The sequence below is a fragment of the Leptosomus discolor genome, chromosome Z (assembly GCF_034619465.1).
Source record: "Leptosomus discolor isolate bLepDis1 chromosome Z, bLepDis1.hap2, whole genome shotgun sequence".
NCBI lineage: Eukaryota > Metazoa > Chordata > Aves > Leptosomiformes > Leptosomidae > Leptosomus > Leptosomus discolor.
The window spans coordinates 9960327-9982372 of record NC_141419.1 but is presented as its reverse complement, the minus strand read 5'-3'; the positions used below and the strand labels follow the sequence as shown (position 1 = coordinate 9982372).

Here is a 22046-nt window from a genome sequence, read left to right as displayed (position 1 = left end):
TACACATCAAGTAAGTTTCATTAGTCGATATGTCATTAGTGGGGAATGGAAAGGAAGGCTATCACACATTCTTTCTAATACAACCTGAATGCCCTATACTATCAGGGAAAAAGAAAAGAGTAACTTCATGTGATCCCTGAAGTGTAGCATTGCCATTTAGCTTGTAATTAAGCATGCAATACAGGAATGAAAAAGTTTTCTTTCTCTTCCTTCTCCCCTACTCATGCACACAAAACCAAAGGACGGGCTATGTTTTGCTTATTTTGTGGGAGCACAAGGGAATGTATTTTTTTCCCTTTATGAAACTGCATTCAGGATTCACAGATGAGGATTGAATCTTTTATAGCTGCAATGTAACACTCAAAACTGTGGCACAAAGGGGAAAGGGTAGCGAGGGTCCTGACCTAAACTGGATTCAAGAGCCAGGTTACTCAAGAGACAAGCAGAAGCAGAGCCAAGCGCAGATTCCCTTAAAGAAGCCAGATCTTGATGCTGTTTACAGCAGCGGACCCTGCTGAAAACGCATCAAGGGCTATGAGGCACTGACTCGCACAAGTGCAAGAGTGCGTTCCCACTGAGAGAGGAGGAACTCATACCAGAGCCTGCACTTGATGACTGGCAAGGTCTTCTGGTGCCTGGCTCTGAGCTACTCTTGTTTTCTGAGCTAAGCAGCATCTGCATGACTTGAGAGGCAGAGCCTCACATCTCCTCCTGAGCTTAGACCTCGGAAGGAGCCACCTCTCGCTGCTGGAAGTTTCAGCAGGGTGTTGTCTCTGTAACAAGCAATAGGTCTTAAGCCAATCTCTTCCATTTGGGATGCCTGCAAGAGCTCAATGGAAGTAGCAGCTGCTCAGCATCATGCCTCCTGAACGCACTGTGAGCAGACAGATCATGGTCCATCCTTGGGCCATGGCCCATGGCCCCTCAAAAAGAGTAGAGTGATGATGTAAAATTACATACTTCCCACTTCAAGTCCTGCAATGGTACAGAGCTGAGATACCAGCATTCTTCATCCCTTCCTACACACATCAGTTCTGATCAGCAATGATAAAATTCTTTAGCTAGTCCATACTCCTCCTTCTTGAGACAGCTATTTCTGACAATTAGGTTTCCTGCATGGTGAATTGTTATTGGGTCACTAATAAACTGGACACAGCACCATATGGACTACAGACAGTGAAGATCATGTCATGACGTATCACCTGCCAAAAGTCACTAAATTTCTTACCTTCTTACCAACCCAGGACATCCGGGCTCACATTCAAAGAAAAGTGAAAAGCTTATTTGCTTGTCTTTGAGGGAGGGGCATTTTGATAGATTACTTGTCTTAAGGCCTGGATCACCTGTATATTACTGATTTTTGTCACTGACTCAGCAGCTTTTATAGTACATCTGTAGAATACGTGTAGTAGAATACATGTATCACACAGATTTTTGTCTCATGTAAGAATTCTAGAAAATGCTTAACAAAACTCCCTAATTCTCTCACACAGCAAATAATACAAGGAAGGGCAGGACTTTTCTCCAGGAGATCTCAGTTATTATTGACAAAAAAAAAAAAAACAACAAAAAATGCTTTCACTTCATCCTAAAATTAAGTGAAAATAATTTCAAACAGTATATGTCAGAAGATGTCTGCATTTAGCTTAATTAAACTTAATATTTATATAAATATATTATAATTTAATAAACTATAATAATTCACTTGATCCTTAGGGTTTTTTCACAGAATCATTAGGATTATAGCTCAAGAGCAGACCTGTGACTTCAAAATGCAGGTGAAGGGGCACTTGTTATTTCAGAATACACTGTTGAATGCTGAAAGTAACTATATTGACCATCTTTCTTTGTTACATCCTTCACTCACAAAAGATCAAACAGGGAGTCAATTGAAAACAAAAATCAAAGAATCAGAATAAAAATTTTGAGAGGAAAAAGAGCTGTCTTTCATTTTCACATGTCACACTTTCTATAAGAAGAGTGAAAATGACGGTGTCTTCCTCACTGAGTTCTATATAAATGTCTTGAACTTGACACAGTATTTTATTAAGGAAATGACATAAAAACTCCATGGTAATGATTTATCTCATCTTTAAATGACTATGTTTTCCTACATCATTTCTACAGAGACATTTCCCTGCAATAATAGATATTTCGTAGAGTAATTAGAATAGTAAATTCCAATAATCTCTGTGTAAAAGAATGCTGATCTTATGCTTCTAATTAGTCAGAGAACTGGCAACCAGTAAAACACATTTTGTAAAAGGGAGGCACAGTAAACTTAACCTCACACCTCATAAAAAGCTTTGTAGTCATCCCAGTGGTGGCTCTCAGCATCCTGCAAAATGCTTGTAGCACAAACTCTGACGCAGTAGTTCATAACTTGAAACTGAAGAACGCTGATGAATTCCTGATATTGTTGGACAGGCACTAGGAACAGGGCTCTGTTCAGAGAGAATGATCAAAGAGGCAAAGATTGAAAGGCTGTGCAGTAGGAGGTAACAATCCCCAGTACTGCAAATGGTTTTGATTATTAGGTATCAATCATTCATTTCCTCTCAGTCCTGGAGTCTGAACCTAGCATTTGCTTTTGAAAAGTATCTGGTCTTTGTTTCACAAGTTCTTTAAATGTATCTGCTCATTTAAAAATTCTCATTTAAACAAGGCACTGAGAAATATATTACTTCATCCGATTTTCTGAGACAAAAGTACATTTGTCATTCAGTTACTGGGAGATTCTGGGTTGAAGCATAATTGCATCAGCACTAAGCATGATAAAGAAAACATAAACACAGAGTCCAGGGATTATTTCTGGTAGGTATGTACTAAAACTCATAGTACACAAACGAAGAATTATTGAACAATATCTTCCCATTCACAAAAATACACTTCATGCAGGAGGGAGTAAAACATCAGAAGGAAAGTAGCTCACAGTGCATAAAACCCCTTAGAAATCATTCATTCCTTTAAAATTGCACTAGTTCAGGTTCCCTCCCAAAAGGCCCAGTTTCTACTCTTAAACTACCTTTGGCCAGAAACACATGGACCAATAAAGAGATTCCCAGTATCTTAAGCCAAAATCTCCTCAAAGCACAGAAAAATTATATTGTCCCCAGGTCAAACAGTCTCTTAGACTTTACACTATTACTACATTTCTTCTCTAGTTTTTATTCTGCATGCAATGAAAAATAAATTCTAAAACTACAATGGATGCATTTGTTCACATTTCTGAATACAGATGGTGTAATGAAAAAGCATGGGAATTTGTATTTACACTGTCCTCTAAGATTGCCATGTGCTAAATCAGATTTTATGAAAATTCAGCTATTGCAAAGGTCAGAAAAGGAAATTAAGGCCTTAGCCCTCTATTTATGTGACAGTAGAGTGCATTCAGTTCACTGGACAATCCTATTTACTGAAGTTTAATAAACGAAAAATACTGATCTGCAAATCAAATGCAGATCATAAACACAAATAATTTGTTTTGTAATGGCTGCTTTAGATTATCAATAGCTTTGATTCAGGTTTTTCCATAAATAGTACATGCAGTGCGTGTGCTAAAAAAACATGATGCAATTTGGAAAACTACAACCATACCGCATCACCAAAATGGAATGAGGTCCCTTATTATTTATGTTTGAATTAAAACATTATAACTAAAAAGGACTCACTTTTTGCTTGTTTCTCTCATTAAATTGCTATACATTGTAAAATGCTGAAAGACATATATCGCTGTGGAAAGGGCAGCATACAAGTCTTGCAGGGGAGCCTTGGAGGGAACATCTTTGCTCTTCTCCTCTAGTCTTTCCAGGACAGCTGTTGCCACTTTGCTGCAGGCCTCTACAAAGTTTGCTCTAATTTCCTGAAGAGAATCATCTCTGCATGCCAGAGCCAATGGAAGCAATGTGTCAAGTTCTTCCATGATGTCAGAACAAAACTGAGAGAAATAAACGTGGCATCAAGTTATTTGTATTCTGACAGCACTGTTTAATTTATACACACTAGGGTCAGATTCTTGAATAATGAAATCGGCATAAAACATAAATACATTAAATCAGCTTCACAATAATTTCTTTCTGTTATACAAGGGAGAAACATTTATCCCCAGTAAATGAATTACTATTTCATTCCTTCTCACTTTAAAGCTGCATTATATATTGGGGGAAAAAAATTAAAACCATCTTATGTTAGTAATTCCTTCGTTTTGTTTATGATTTCACTAGATGTACATTCAAAGCATAAGGTTAATTCCTTGTAAACAAAGATAATTTTCTAAACAAATCTATTTTGAAAAACGTACAAACACATTTTTTCATACTGAATTTAAAAACAAAGTTGTCATCTCTTAGTAAATTCATACAATGATCTCCCTAAAATAATCTCTAAAAAGCTTATATGTTATATTCAGCAAACATTCATTAACAGCATTCGAAATTTGCTAGAACAGCTGCAAAGCTTATTAAATAAAAAAAAACTTTCAAATACATATTCCCTTAGAAAAACAATTTAATTAATTATCACCAACGACCTCTCAGCCAAATCAAAGAACTCTAATTTGGCCATATTATTGGTTATGCTGATTAGTTAAATGGCGTGTCTCAGATTATGAGTGCAGGAAATCCCTTTATAGCTACGCTTCAAAGCTTTCAGCATTTTCCCATCGAACCACTTGGTAACAGAGCAGATACTAATCGGAATGTTTTAGAACTTTTTGGATGAAAAAAATAATGCCAGTGAAGTTTAAAAGTTAATTCTTTCAAGTATAGACTATGGGCTATTGTATAAAGCTCTGTTCAGTCTCATATTGTGAGACTCTCACTTTCTTCTTAATTCCATTTATATAAGATATAGAATATTAATGGTACTGTAAGTACTTCAAAGTGTAGATGGCAAACAGCCTTGGCATTCTGTCTCCCCTCAAACTTCAGATCTTTTGATACCTGCCTTAGCGATTCGTTTTGGTTGCTCCTCCTGTTGGACCGCTCTGCAGGACTCCCTCATTTGCTGGTTGTTTACAAGACTCATTGCATAGCCTGCAGCTGAAAACTCTTCTTTCTGCTCATGTTGAAGAATTTTAGTTGAAAAATCCTCAATTGCTATTGTTATACAATGAGCCACAGAAGAAGACAGGTCTTTAAATGCATTTCTCCAGCCAAAATTCAGTAAAATAGGCTGAAATACATATTTATATTAAATCAATCCAAATCCATTATTCAGTGTTACTATTGTCTGAATCTTATATGAATATCCATAATTAAATTAAAGGACACAAACAGCTTTTGAAATTCATTTTAAGAACTTAAAATATCTGCTACCATCAAAAACATATTAAAAGCAGTATATACACTCAACAAAAATGAACATGCATAACAACATTAAATTTGCGATCAGATTTTTAAGAAATAAATTTATAAAAACCCCTGTTTAAACAAGACTGCTTTTAAAAAGCCAGGCTTCATCTTTACATTATTTAGAATCTTTAACAGAATCTACTTAATGAAGTTAAATACATTTATAACCATTTTCAATAGTTTAACAAGTAATCCAGCCATGAATACCCTGCAATAATTTTCACTCCAAGGTAACAACTGGAAGCTACTTACCATGAATATTAATGGAAAACATTTAGAGAAGCTGGTTTTAAGCACAGCCACACCGAATTTCACTTCTCTAGAGCTGGATTTAGCAAAGATCAAAATGTTCAGATAGAGATTTCTAGTTTTTAGACAATGCTGGCTTTTACTATGGTTTACATCAGTTCCCTGCCTCCTATAAACAGAGACTTCTGGAATTATATGAAGCGTAACAGTTGTTAGAAGACACAGTAGGACATCATTACTTTTCCACTAATCTTGCTTTGCATTGCTCATATGACATCCAGCAGACTTAAACCCTACCAGAAGTGGCCAATTGCGAACTGCACCACTGTAAGAGAAATATTTTAATGACGTAAGATGTATAGTAAAGATCCCCACCATGAGGGCATACTAGGAGAGAAGAAAAGGATTCCTAACAAGTTGCAGCTATAATACTAAATGAGAAGATAATGAAGGGCTATGAAGTGAAGCCCTTCCAGCTTACTCCAATTTAGAAGCTACCTCCTCCTTCCTTTCCCTTTCCCCACTCCCAACACTCAAGTGTAGCAAGCACAGAGACAGCCCCCACGGACACCCATTTTTGCATTTGAATTCCTTCTTTTTTTTTTTTTTTTTTTTTTTTTTTTGTCTTGGGTCAAGTAAATCTTCTCAAAACGTTGTTCTTTGTAATCCATAAAATACAGGAACATTAGTCTCATGAAGTGATTCAAAGCACATTTTAAAAGGTCATTTCAGCATTAAAATTGAGCCATTAGGAAATTAAGTTTCACTATCGCAAAATAACAGAGTTGTTAGAACATTTACGTCCAATAAATTCAACAATGGAAGCCAGACTAAAACTTAAATCTTGTACATACATTCTACAAAGCATAGCGCTTACTACACAGTAGGTTTTTTTGCATCAAAGAAACTGGACTTTGCTTGAGTACTTACACCTATAGGAAGCATCGCTATGATCAAATGCTAAGAACTTGATATATTTTTTTAAGATTCTGCTGTATTTGAGAATATGTTTAATACTGACGAAAGCTATCATATCTTAGCATTCTTCTAATGTTTGTTCTGAAGTTATCCTATACTTCTGCTGTTAAATCTGTTCTCTTATTAAATCTAAAATAACAACCATTTATTCATGAATACCGTAAGATTTTACTCCATCTTAACTGGGACTTGGCACCTAAAATTAATTGCAGTAGCTAAACAATGAAACTATGGCAATAGGAGTTTATAATGAACATGGTGACAGACTACACTGGAGACACAGACAAAAGAAAATCCCCTACAAAGTGTAAGACTCTTTTCATACTCACCTCTTCTACCTGAAGTAACTGTTCAGGAAGCACACTGGTTTCATTTGCTCTAGTTTCTCCTATTAAAAGCTCCCCACTAGCTTTCTTCAGAACTCCTGCACAGTATGATAAAAGGGATCAAAGTTAAGATTAATTCTGTAGAAAAGTCAGCAGCCTACAACACCTTCTGATATATCAATATGAAGCAAAAAAACCCCCTCAACAAGATGTAGGGGAATACTAATGTTATGATAAAGTCAAATTCAGGTTATACACAGCTCCTTTTATATAACATGATGAAATCCACATCTCATTGTATTCATATTTTATACAAACGCACACATAATGTGTAAAATATAGTTTCTTTTGTCATTAATTCATTTTTATACTGATTGTGCAGTCACCTATTCCTAGGGAGAAAAGATAATGTTAGAACAGCTGTGTAGAAATTAATTTCTATTCTTTGTTCAATAAATTATATGAATTGCACACTAATGTATTTTTATAGTTTTTACTTATTTGGAAACGCCAATATGATAAGAATAAAAAGACAGTTAATTAGTACAGTTATTATAAGCAAAATAATGGCGACAGGAGCAAGAACAAGTGAAGCTCCTTAAGAAGGGCTGGTACAAAGCTTACTCATAAATCTTGGAGTAATGGGAATATTGCCCCAGTTTTGACAAGGACAAACCAATATCTGGGGTAGATATCACTTTCATGAGCGTTTCAAGCAATCAAGGAGGTTTCTGGAATGCATTGACAATAACTTCCTCCTCCAAGTGACAGATGAGTCAACGAGGAGAGGCGCTCTGCTGGATCTCATACTCACCAAAAAGGAGAGGCTTGTTTGGGATGTGAAGGTCAAAGGCAGCCTTGGCTGCAGTGACCATGAGCTGGTGGAGTTCAGGATACTGAGGGCAGGGAGGAGGGTGAAAAGTAAGCTCACAACCCTGGGCTTCAGGAGAGCAGCCTCTTCAAAGATCTGCTTGGAACACTCCCATGGGATAAGGCCCTCGATGGAAATGGGGCCCATGAAAGTTGTTTAATATTCAAGAAAAACCTCCTCCAAGCTCAAAAGAGTTGAAAAAACTTCATGAAAAAATATCCATGCCAGGAGGCATGGATGAAGAAGATCCTTCTAGCAAAACTCAGACTCAAAATGAAGCATACAGAGGGTGAAAGCAAGGACAGGTAACTGGAGGAACACAGAAACAGTATCTGAGCATCCAGGGACAAATTAGGAAAGCTAAAGCCCGAAAGCAACTGAATCTGGCCAGGGATTGTCAAAGACAACAAGAAGGGCTTCTGAAGTACACAGGTGATGAATAGAAGACTAGGGAAAATGTGGGCCCATTGCTCAACGAGATGGGGGACCTGGTTACACAGATATGGAAAAGGCTGGGGTACTGAATGCCTTCTTTGCTTCAGTCTTTACTAGCATGACCAGACTTCAGGAATCCCAGGTCCCAGAGACCAGGGCATAAGGCTGGAGCAAGGAAGATGTACCATTGGTGGAATAGGATCAGGTCTGGGAATACTTAAGCAAAATGGACATAGGTAAGTCCATGAGGCCTGATGGGATGCACCCACAAGTGATGAGGGAGCTGGCACATGTCATTGCAAGTCCAATCTTTGATCAATCATGGCGACTAGAAGAAGAGTCCAAAGACTGTAAGAAAGCAAATGTCACTCCTACCTTCAAGAAGGGCAAGAAGGAGGACTCACAGGCCAGTCAACCTCATTTCAATCCCTGTGATGGTGATAGAGCAGCTAATCCTGGAAACCATTTCCAGGCACATTAAGGACAAAAAATTCATCAGGAGTACTCAGCACGGCTTCTCTAAGGGGAAGGCATGCTTGACCAACTAGATAAACTTCTATGAAGAAATGACTGGCCTGGTAGATCAGGGAAGAGCGGTGGATATTGTCTGCCTGGACTCCAGTAAGGCCTTTGACACTGTCTCCCGTAAGATCCTGTTATGGGACAAGCTGTAGACAAGCTCTTGATGTACGGGCTGGGTAAGCAGACAGTGAGGTGGGTTGAAAACTGGCTGAATAGCCAGGCCCAGAGTGTGGTGATTAGTGGCACAAAGCCTAGTTGGAGGCCAGTAACTAGTGATGTATCTCAGAGGTCAGTACTGGATACAGCCCTGTTTAATATCTTCATTAATGATCTAGATGATGGGGCAGAGTGCACCAAACAGGGAAGGGCGGCTAATACACCACAGGGTCATGCTGCCATCCAGAGGGACCTCAACAGGCTGGAGAAATGGGCACACAAAAACCTCATGAAGTTCAACAAGGAGAAGTGCAAAGTCCTGTACCTGGTGAGGAACAACCCCAGGCACCAATATATGCTGGGGCTGCCCAGCTGGAAAGCCGCTTTACCTAACAGGACCTTGGAGTCCACGTGGACACCAAGTTGAACTAAGCCAGCAATGTGCCCTTGCTGCAAAGAAGGCTGATGGTATCCTGGGCTGCCTTAGATAAAGCATGGCCAGCAGGTCAATGAATGTACTGGAGAGTGTCTAACAAAGGGCCATGAAGATGATTAAGGGACTGGTGCAACTCTCCTTATCAGGGAAGGCTGAGAGACCTGGGACTCCTTAGCCTAGAGAAGAGAAGGCTCAGGGGGGGAATGTCATTAATGTATGTAAATACCTGAAGCGAGGGTGTAAAGAGAACAGAGCCAGGCTGTTCTCAGTGGTGGCCAGTGACACGACAAGAGGCAATGGGCACAGATGGAAAAAAAGGAGGTTCCCTCCGAACATGAGGAAACATGTTTCTACTGTGAGGGTGACTGAGCACTGGAACAGGTTGACCAGAGAAGCTATGAAGCCTCCATCCATGGAGATACTCGAAAGCTGTCTGGACATGATCCTGGGCAACTGGCTGTACACAGCTCTGCTTAAGCACGGGTTGTTGGGCCAGACAACCTCCAAAGGTCCCTTCCAACCTCAACCGTTCTGAGATTCTATGTGTCTGTGTTTCAAAAGAAACATGACAATAAAACCAAACAACATGGTATTTTTAAAATCCGTCTCCTAGCATAAAGCTGGTAAGCCACACAGATACAGGTACTCCTAATTTAAGGTATCTCATGTGAAATTAAAACCAAGAAGTTTTAAATGATTGGGTGCTGTCCAGCATTCTTAAAGATTATCTTCTAAGCATAAACTTATAGCTCTTCAGTCACTTGAAGGTACTGGTAGTACACATGGCCAAGGTTTAAAGAGCTTTTCTCTTTCTATGAAATCCCTAGTTTGTCTACATACATACGACGCCATTTACCCAAAGTGAATTTGTCTTTCCCTTGAACAATTCACGCTCTGAAAATGAACACTCCACTTTTTGTACACCTATACAGCATTCTAAAGCTTCAAGGTTTTGGGGTTTTTTCTTCCCAAGCACTGTTTTCGTTTGCATTTTCAAAAGACCTCAGGGAAATACAGATTTGAGCTGGGAAAAATGAAAGATAAAGTGGTACAATATAAAACCAGAAGAGACTATCCAAGTCTTCTAGCTCCCTGATCATTCAACATGTTACAGACAGCACCATAAACTCACCATTTTTTTCAATATGTTTTAATGTATTTTATGCAGAAGTTTTTTACGGTTTTCATTAGAAATTACTCAAGAACAAAAAATACAAACAAACAAACAAACAAAAAACTAACTGTTTTTTTTGACTGGATATTTTCCTTCTTTTCTGCGCTTTCTACCTTACATTTGCCTTTTTTTCCCCTTGCAATTCTTTTTTTTTATAGATATAACATCTGATTGTAATTATAAGCACAATTGAATATCTACATATTCACATGCTTTTATTGTCACTTCACAGATCAGCTATGTATATTTTTTTATATCAAGACTTTCAAGAAAACCTTTAACATTAAACCTAAAATCCTTACGTATTGGTGGAACGGCCAATACCTGTTAAGAACTCACAGCTGAGATAAATAGGTATCTAGCTGATGGTAGATCTGTGTCTCCATGACCAGAGGCGAAGAGCCAAATGATGTTTCCGCCAGCATCAGTCATGTTAAAGGTTCCTTTATTTTCAAATTAACAGGTTCTACTAGATCTCCTCACCTGCTCTTCTAACTAACAGCCCAGGCATTCTTGTCCTGTATTCATATATATCTACCTATGTGCATGCAGGCTCACACACATCTAAAAACTTTTCTGGTCCTACCAAGGAAGCCCCAAGGTCAAGTCTCCTATCTTTTACTGAGTTCCTTTGGTTTCCCAAATTTTTCCTTTTCCAAATCTCACATAGGTATCTTGGCCTTAATCTCTTCAATTTAACCTCCAGCTAGCAAGGGCTCCCTTCCTGCTTCTCAGTGATCATTGCACACTAGCAACAAGCCAAAGCCTCTGCACTTCAGATGCTACCACAACCTTCCTCTCAAATGCTGTTTCCACAGAGAGACATTTCAAATTACCTCCTTCCTGTCCCATGACTACTTCACTTGTCTTCTGACTGTCTTGCCCTAATCAGCAGACTCCGCCGGGAAATAAAAGTGCAGCTTTATTCAAGAGACAGGTACGACTGCCGTAGTGAAGCTACTCAGCCCAAACTGGTGTGCCACTGAAGACAGGAAGGGAGGCACTGGGACGGAGGAAGCATCCTTACCTAGACAGCCACAGTTTTCTATACAAATCCTTTCACTCCTCTCTTCTCCCAAATTCCAAACCTCAAACTCCATTTGCACAAATAGACAGAAATGCATGCAATCCTTCTCATGTGGATGCTCAGAAGAGAGAATTTACAGAAAGAGGGCAGAAAGAAGTGAATGTGATGAAAGAAGAAGATGGAGGCTGAAGGAAAACTTCTCAGTTTTTCATTCTTGCTCTTTCCAGAGCATATTCTACACATCCACAATTCTTCATTATTAGGAAAGACTGGATTAATCATAAATCCTTGCTGTATCTTTCTTGAAACTTATGTTCTACAAACTTGACAAACTGCTCTTACTTTGTGTACTTCCTTCCGTTTACCAGCCAGGCAACTTGAATCATTTTGACAGTAAATATTCAAAACAAGCTCAAAACTCTTCAGTCAACTTTCCCTATGTGTATGAAAATTTGTCTGGGATTATTCTTCTCTTTAAAGCAAATCTTTTTGGCTATGTCCCCTTTGTCTTCAATGTATTTAATTCTTCCTCTAATTCAGTATTTTTCTGGTTATGTAACGATGATGACAGGGAGACCTCTTGCATTGTTGACATAATGCTTTTTCTTCCTTATATGAAGTTCTATGAAATTATTTTTTCTACAGAATTCCACTGTTTTCCTATTCTTTTAATAGGACTAAGGGTGATAAGAACTGTCATTGTGATATAATCTTGCATGCAGCATAGAAGAGCAAAGCATGAAGGAAACCTTTTGTACAACAGCTTACTAACTGTGAGTAAGGTAAACAGTAGCACCATCAAAATGGCTTATTAGTTGGATTCAGCCACCTCAGCCTGAAATTTCATTGAAACTGTACTGGAAATAATATGTCTTGCAGAAATGGGAAATACCTCTCCCCCACAAGTATTAATAAGCAGAAGAAACAAAATATTTGACTAGCTGTAGATTAAAAAACCTTCCTGCTTTCTGTCTTCAATAGTGGCCTTTTTTTTTTATTGTACTATATTGAACATACTGTAATAACACAAATACAAAAAATGCATATCTGAAATCAAACTCCTCCTAGTGTAAATTCCATCTTCACTTCGGATTGATCTGCTGAAGCTATGTATTTCTTAAAGAAGCTACTTGAACATCTTGCTTTGAGACCAAAGCAAAAATCACAACTTTGTTTCTTGAATCTTTACAATTTCGAAGTCTATTTAGAGGATGCACCTCCCAAATTTGATTCCATGCTCCCTTTATTACACTTTCCAGAAATCGATATACAGTAAAGAATTTCTTCTTATGCTGTGAAGGACAGACCTTTGCAAATCTTCCCAGTCCCCTGAGACAAAGCTTGTAAACCTAAGGGCTTGACAACTTTGCCCACAGTGTTTTCAAAGAGCTCCACTGGAAAAAGCTTTTCTTGGTACTCATTATCTGATCTGTCCAAAGTTCACTTTTCTCACTGCAATGGAAAAAAAAAAGTGAGAGATAGATGAAAGTATGTTAGATGTTTTTGATTTTCTAAAAGTCTCAACAAGAGGCTTCTGAAAAGCCAGAGGGAAGAGAAATCTACCTTAAAGATGGGGAAAGAATGCAATTTGGCAGGATTCTAAACCAAAATCTCTTGCTTAACCCTTGACTGCAGCTGAATGTTCCAGATTCCTTCAAAGAGAACAACCCCTGTGGTGCTGTACGTACTAGGTATGTCAGAACATCTCAGGAATTTCAACTGAATGTAAAGGGAGAAGTAGACTAACTCATCACAGTAGGTACATCAAGATACCTACAGAAGAAAGGGTTAAATGCCTGGTCAAGAAAAAGTAGAAGGTGGTTGGCTACTCCTTTAATTTTCTGAAACTTATTGCTTGTAGTGGAACGAAGCAAGATCATGCAACACTGAGAATAAGTGTTCTGTAAACATTAGAAAAATACAGATAGCTTTCCTCAGAAAGGCAGAGTAGTAGTCTTGCCCAGATGCCACACTAAAGTTCAGAGATGGAACAAAACCACATCATCATTTATTTGTCCAAGATCTTTTCATTATTTTCTCCTTTTATTTGATTTAAGAGCACACTTGAATACCTCACTGGTAGTAGATAAAATATGTATTTCTGTTACCTTTTTTTTAATTGTTCTTAGAGAACACAAATATAATTTGAAATCCAGCGCAAAACTTGGCATACTGCTCATTGAGGAACACATGCTAAGCCAGGTCTGGTAAAGGAAAGCCAAAAAATAAAATCAGGAAGAGGTGGATGGCGAATAGTGAAAAGAAGTCAGAGTGGAAAACAAAAGCCATAGAATTCTTTTTCAATCTATGCAAAACGATTTGGGAAAACGACGATTCTGCATCTATTCCAGAAGATGCTGGATACAGAACTCTCAAACTGAACACAGAGAACTGTCCGTATCACCTAAAAAAACTCTCTACATCCATCTCCCTACAGAGTTCACTCTGGTTCACTGTTTCCTTTGGTGCTATTGTCTGCCATGGGGTTACCATCAGAGAACACTGGTAGGCAGTACTTCCCTCTAACATCTATTTTCAACCGCCTAAATTGGTCTTCATAGGATTCCATTGTGCACACTGCAAAGAAACTTGTCTTGTTGCCAGCTAGAACTGTGAACTACATGTCTTTCTTTTCTTCACTGTTCTTTTTTTGGTTCACAAGCAACCTCCTACCAAAAGCAGAATCCGCAGAAGAGACTACATCCAAGCGATAATGCAATGAAAAAGTATGAAGAGAAGCCCAGGTGGCCACCTTGCAAATTTCCAATGTGGAAGCCTTCGACCTCTCCGCCCAAGAAGCAGCTATAGTCCTAGTGTAATGAGCTTTACAAACCCTGGGAGCCTCTTTACCCTTAACTACATACGCCTCCCTAATACAATCCCTTAACCATCTAGCTAAGGAACTCTTAGAAGCCATTTGACCCCTCTTAAGACCCCCTAAGAGTACAAACAATCTGTCAGAAGATATGAAATCTTTGATTCTTCTGTGATAAACCCTAAGTGTTCTTCTCACATCCAATTTATGCAGCCATTGCTCTTTGTCATCGCTGGGTTTAGGGAAAAATGAGGGCCAAGAAACCGTCTGGTTTAGATAAAACTCAGATGCCATCTTTGGGACAAGAAAAAAATTTAAAAAGAGGAACCATCCAAAGAACTACTTTGTTTCTGATGGAACTTTACACATGTTCTATATATCAAGATTGAAGTACTACGGGATATGCTGAACAAAAATCAACTAAAACTGCCATTGAAATGGCTATACACATAAATGCAACACTTGACACAAGCACATGAAAAAACATTACTTTTGTTGCATCTCTGTGTGAGTTACACGGATAAAAAGGCTCCCGTGAGTACTAAAAGCAGCCAAAAATAAAAGGAAGCAAGTGCAAGGTTCCAATCTATGTGGTGCCTAGGGAAACTTTAGCTCACTTGGATATTAGCCTACCTTTTACGAATTGGTCAGCTTCCCTTAATTTACCAGCAGTACTACTTGCAGAGGACTGATACTTCAGATACGCCTACACTGCAGTGTCTGCAGGGTAGTTTGGATACACCCAACCTAGCTTTAAACCAGTGAGAGCGAGTACGGGTAACTGTCTAGCAACAGCAGCACACGGTTCAATCTGGGCTCATTTGCTTTGTTTCTTGCGCTCGTTCTGCAGCCTCTGCTGCATTGTAAACCTGATACTGGTACCGGAGTTAATTCAGAGCTGCTTTGGAAAGATCTGCACCCCAGATTCTGTTAAATTAAACAAGATTTCTAGTAAAAAGGCTTCTAAATAAGTACAGAAGATGGCCATTAGATTTTCTAGTCACTACTATAATGTGTTCTGATGAAAATAAAGCAAGGATTCTAATCAATACTTCTTATCAAAACTCAGCCTCCATCAGTGAAAAAAGATAAGATTATCAGCCCAATATAGGACATTAACAGAGAAAATCTTAAATCCCTTTTGGTTCTTAACAGAACTTGGAACTACTGGGAACATAGCTCTCATTCTCCCATATCAAATCATCTTTCACTTCATCACTGCAACTGAGATTTCTGACAATATGAAGTGAAAATAACACCAATAAACCATTCTAGTCAGACTTTTTAAAAAAAAAAATTTCCCTGGCCGTGTCTCCTCTTCACATATTATCCAGAAACTGGTATAACTGAGCAAAGTTTTTGAATAAAACCACCTGATCAGAACAGCAACAACAAAAACAAAGGTATGTCTGATGACTTCACTAAAACCACCTGTAAAAGATATACCTTCACCTCTGTTTCAGGGTAAAAGTAATTTTAGAACAGGTCTTCTATCCAGAAGACTGCCTCCTACAGAAGATCTAGTAATATCTCCCATTCAGATTTCATTAAGTAGAGGTACCAGTTAAGAACCGACTTGCTATAGACATGATTACTCTAAAAGAATATTCCTCAAAGAAGGCTTAACACACTTTTGAGGAACAGTTCTCAATGTAATTAAGCTTGGAGAAATGCCTGCAGGACAAAGTCCTAAATACACTCCCTGGAAAGTAAAATATTTCTTGTTAATGTTGAAATCATTAAGTTCTCTGAATTATTGGAGATCACATGTTTCGAAGTGCAGTTAAACCTGTCAAATAAATTTCCCATTCAAGAGTTTTTCAATTTCTTTATATTTTATCACAATATAAAAATAAAAAGAACACTTAAAATTACCCTTACTGAATGCATACCCTACCCTCCACATTACCCCTACGAGAAGTATACTGTTAACAGCTCTTTGTAGGATGAAGGCCATAAAACATAAACCAGTGTATAATAGGTTAACATTTCTTGAGAATTAGTGAAACTGAAAGATTAAAGGAGGCAGAAATACATTGAACCAATAGCAGAAATGGAACTTGAATGCAAATTTTATTCGAGCTTCGAAGTATACTCTGAAAATACATACGTTAACCCGTATTTCTTTACTTCAGAGCGTAAGTATTTTAGATGAAGAATCCATCAACAAAATGTGTGCCTCAGAACTTACCTTACTCAACTTTTTTTTTTTTTATTTTTTATCAACTTAGTGTTCCAAGACCACATCCAAAACACTGTTCTCCTCAGCCCACAGCTTGACTACAGAGATATCGAATATTTGACTCCACCTAGCCTCTCTCCCTAAGCAGCCTGGTCTCATTTCTGGTCTGATTCTTTCCTGCAAAATAATCGAAGTTCTTGAAACCACTTGCTCTCTGGTGACCTGGAGCCTCTCTACTGGCAGAAGTAGCAGAGTAGAAGAACATTTATGAGCATACTGTCACCTGGAAGGTCATATTCACCTGAATTTTCAGGATTTCAGGTTCTCCTCCTGTGACATGAATGCAATTAGACATGGAAAAGAGAGTGAGCATGGAATCTAAAGCAAAATGCAAACTTGAGGCTTGATGGTGAAGCAGTCTACTTTCTGATGTAGAGCCTACTTCTATAAAATACCCACTGAAGCCAGTGAGATAAGCATGATAGTACACATAGTATATATTAGTAAGTGTTTGTGAGAACAATAGGTTAAAGCAGGACTATATACTAAAACATGTAGCTGCATGTATATGAAGATCAATTAAACTGATGTTCAAGTTCATGTTTTTCTCTCTTGAAAAAGGCAACTTTCAAGGACGAGTTCAGAAACAGTCACAGATTCAAAGAATTCAGACTCCATGCACTGTTTTGTCCTGTATGAAACACAGGATTTTATAGATAATTCAACAGGAGATATTATGTTACAGTGTTTGATAGTTTTTCATTATGATTCTCCATTGATAACTACTGTACATCACATCTTTACGCACAATTATCAGTTCTCTTCCACAAGTCATTGTGCTGAAATGTAAACTTGCATATTTCAAAAAGATTTTCAGTGAATATGGTAATGCATTTGTTTATAAAATGTGATGACATAAATTAGGTAAATAATGTTGAAAATAAAATTATCCATTTGCACAAAGCAGAATCTATATATAAGGAAAAGTGTTCATTACCTTGAACATTTTTATTCCTCTCCGTAAACGAAGGCACCAACAGGATTTCTGCGGAGAGGTCTTCAATTTTTTCTTCCATTAATAAAAAGAGTTTGGTAAGTTGAGACAGACATTTGAGCTGATACAATGTTAAGCAGAAGTTCCTTCCTTTCTTGTGGTATTCTTGGGAGGCTGTTCAAGTAAAATCATAAAATAACTTTTACTATAGCCTAAAAAATGATTCTGCAAAACTGATTATGTAAGAAAGTATAACGTATCAAGTAATTTCATTTTTGTCATAGCATAATGTATCTTTTTCTTATTATAAAACACTGTTACATTAGCTTTTTCTAAGTCTTTGGCATTTCTCAACTATCTGGGAAGTTACAACTGATTCCCAGGTTTTGTTATTCCGTAACTAGGATTTGTTCCAAGCAACAGATCTACCCAGAAACCTTCTCACCTGTGTTTTTCAGAAGAACCAATGTGTTGCAAAAACTGATTGAACAAAAGGAAAAAACCCACATCATTACTGTATTTTAATGGTTTGGGACATCACATCACTACACTGTCACTCTGCAAGTCACCTTGTCTGTTTAACAATCTGCTAGCACAATACCGTTGATGAATATGACGTTTGAGTGAAAAGAAACATCAATCTAACACTCCACAACTTTAAATATGTGGGGTTTGAAAACAAGTGAGACTGTCAGTGAACAAATATCAGCAAGTATTATACCTACAAGCATTTGGTATTTAAAAGAAGAAACTGAACATTTTATTTTGAAAGGTTAACACTTGTAATCATAACATATAATCATGTCATATCAACCAGGGAACTCTGATTTGAGCACAGTCAGACTATAAAAGACTGCGAGCTGTTTCCAATCCAGTATTACCAAACCACATGGTTTTAAGTATTTTAATTTTATAACTTCTTTAAATGTAACAAATTTGCACTTCTATGCAAATTGTGGTGAGCTGATACCAGGTTCCTATGCAGTTCTGTTGCAGATGTAACATCAGCAGAACAGTTTATGCAGCAAGTGTCAGAGTGAGAGCCAGAGTAGTTTGAAAGGCAAGCACTGAAAGACGAAAACAAATAGAAATTGATTGAAATGTACTTTTATGTGTCAAATCTCTCTTACCTTTTCAATTTTGAAGTACTCAGTAACTCCCTTTTTCCTCAAAGTTCCCAGATATTTTTTTTAGGTATTCACAAATCACTTTTAAACAGACGTAGATCTAAGTAGCAGAGCTAAGCTCTGAATATAAATTCCCTAATTTGCTATTCCGGTTTTGCAGCCTCAGAGATTGAACTGCGAGTTTTGCATCCACATCTGAATTTCCTCAAAGTCCCAAACAGATGTATTCATGCTAGTCCCTTGCATTTCTAAGAATGGCAAAAGAAAGTGTTATGCGTAATTGCCTCTGTTAGTGCCTTTCCTCTCTGAATAACAAGTAAATAATATCTCTATCACTGAATTTCCAATTTTAAGTCTTAAACTTCCAAAAAAAGACATGCTGCTATTCAGAGAATTTTCTTCCTTTACCTGAAAACTAGATAATATAAACTGATTTTAACTGACATGAAATGACTTAACTGACATGAAATGACTGCCCGAGTCTGCAGACAGCGAGAAACAGATCCAAGATGTAAGAACCACAAATCACACCACAAAAATCAATGGAACGTTAGGTCTGTCTACTATAATTTGAAAAGTTTGTGATGCTCCTGTCCCCCTCTCTTGAGGAACAAAGAAACCTTCCAGTTATTTGATTGCCCCAACGGATATTGTCCTCATCAGACCAATGGAAAGTGGAGCTAGAAGCCAAAGGTATATCACAGTAATATTAATTTTAGAATGTATTACCAAACTCGGAAAAAAGCTAGAACTTTAATTTTTACTTTCAGTGACCATCCAAAGTGTATTTCAGCTGGAAGCTGAAGACACTAAGTTCAAAGATCCCTCTTTTTTCATGCCATTAAGAAGCTGAGAAAACACTTTAATATACGACAAAGCATATTATAGTATATGCAAACGAACACTTATATAATCATCAGAGCAAAAGCTTACTATTTAATACTACATAGATTCTACAAACATTTAGAAAACCCCTTCAGACTTTTAGGTTGTGAAGTGTAGACAAACTTCTAGAAGTTGGAAGGTAGTGAAGAGTATTGGGTTAATTTCACGGCTGACATAAAACTTTGATAAAAAAATAAGAAAAAATGGAGGTAAGCATAGACGAAATTCTGTATATGATAAAAAGGCATAAACATATGCACTGCCGTCTGATAAGCAGACAACCCTCACAGACAAGAGGAAAGGAGGTAAGAGAACAGTCATTTAAGTGCACTCATGAAGGCCTGAAGCATGAAGTTGAAACCCTTTGAATCAGAAGCCTATAGGCAGTGAGAACGTGGTGATCCTATTCAACATAAAGTGATGTGCAAACCTCTGTGACCAGAAGATGGTCAAGATAAAGCCATTAGAAAACTGAAAGGAAAGATGAGGCCACCATGTAATAAATACTGTTCTCCTAGAACAGGGGAAGAAGGCTAAACAATCATTTTTGCATTACAAAGGCAGAGAATCATTTTGCACTGTAAGGCAGAGAATCCTTAAGATGTGATGCATCACACAGCACAGACCTTAACACTTCTCTGGAAGGAGAAAAGCAAGCAAGCAACCACCAAATACCTGTATGGGATTTATAGAGAGCTCCATATACTATGGGTAATTCATTATTAAATTTTCTTTTGTCTTCAGTTAGGCTTTGTTGTGATAAAGAAAATGTAACGTGACTTGCATTTGACAGGAAAGCCAACCAAAGATCCAGATATGACAAAGATGCATCATTTACAGAAGCTTTTTATTACAACACTGTGGATGGGTAAAGACACATATTCTCACATTAGCAATCAGCACAAATTATGCTGATATATCACTGAACCTGTCTATCAACCAAAACTGATGGTAATAATGCAACAGGTATTTGCAAGGACAAGTGCTGTTCCAGTAACACCTCTTAACTGCTGACCCACACAGCTCACATAAGGTTAGGTGTTGTTTTGCACAGTTAACAGTTTTTGAGGCTCTTGACTCAGGGCACTGATCTTTGAACTACTCACTTGAGCTACCCAGAACTATCCCTGCAAGGCACTGTTCCATCTCATTTTACTCACAGAGAAACCATGGGTCCTACTAAAGAGTGCAGTTTCTACAGCTGCAGAAGCTTAAGCATGCCAGAAACACAGACACAGGCTAATTCTTACATAAGACTGGTGCTATTTCTTGTGGGCTTGGATAAAAAAAGCATGTTATTGGACAGTCCAACTTTTGGAAGAAGTTAGCTTGAACCTCAACACTGCTTAGTTCATCCACAGCAGTTTGGAAGAACCGGACAGGGGAAACCATCAGAAGTTAATTTCCTTTCACATATGGTCATTTCCATGTCCACAGTTTTATTGTCTCTCAGAAACGACAATTCATTTATTTAGTGCCCGATGACCAAATAGTGTGCAGCAAATAGCTACAGCAGAATCTTTAGCTACATACACACATCAATAGGACCTCCGTAGAGTCTCCTAACAATGGGACACATTGACCTACTGTTAAAGCACTACTTTGTAAGACCAGGATTCTGCCATCCCAAACAAGATCACTCTTAGAGAGCCTTCTTTACAGAAAAAGAAGCCCCAAGTGAAACTAATATTGAATGTCTATGAAATTGTCTGAGGTTTGCCAGACTATGCTGGTGCCAAGGCAGTTGATGCAGTCATATAGCATCAGAGAAACTGGAAACACTTATTTTCAAGTTTGGCCTTTCACTTAGCAGAGTGGATTGAAGCTGAAGAAATTTTCCTAATGTCTGAAGAACATGCCACACTTGTTGAAGAATGAAGCAGTTCATCTTACCAGAGACCATTTGAATGGTTGCCTATGAACAGAAGCATATGAACAGAAGCATACTACTAGTCTTCAGCAGGTAGGAATGAGCACCCTGCTAAACTAGAGGCTAGTAATTAAAGACGGACTACACTGGCTCTCAAGTTTCTGTTCAGATTTCATCCAAGTCTCAGGACATAAAAAACCTGCCAAATGCATAGTCCTTTCCAAAGCAGAAGGAAAGCTTAAATGCTGGCAAGTCTAAGGATGAAATATGGCCATTGCAAACACTACACACCTGAGAAGAGGCCCTGAGTAAAGGCATCAATGCCACAACCATAGGTAATAAAACCCGTTCACTGCTGGAGGGGGCAGGGGGGAAGGCCTGGTAGTAAAAAAATGTAAAAATACATGAAAGAAGCAGAATACTCCAGGTCCTACACACTCCAAATCAAGGCAGTGTTAAGTTACAATAAACATACATCAATAATAAAGCACTAATCAAGTTCCATCTACTTTTTTATACAGCCTTTCAAAATAAGGTAAGCTTCTGTTCCATCCTTGCATATTATGCAACCTAAATACTAATTACTTGTCCACTAATTTAATTAACTTAATACGGGGCAGGTTTAGTGGGCATGGTGGTATCAGGTCA

The 22046-nt window shown here is 37.9% G+C and overlaps 1 protein-coding gene across 1 annotated transcript in view; it reads right to left on the bottom strand.

The window, feature by feature from the left end:
* The window catches only part of LOC104351899 (uncharacterized protein KIAA0825), a 157445-nt gene extending 153523 nt beyond the window's left edge, over positions 1-3922 (bottom strand). Inside the window, exon 1 of the mRNA XM_086480033.1 lies at positions 3672-3922. Coding sequence (XP_086336159.1) covers positions 3672-3922 — 251 coding nt within the window. The remainder of the gene's footprint in view (positions 1-3671) is intronic.
* Positions 3923-22046: the final 18124 nt, after the last annotated feature.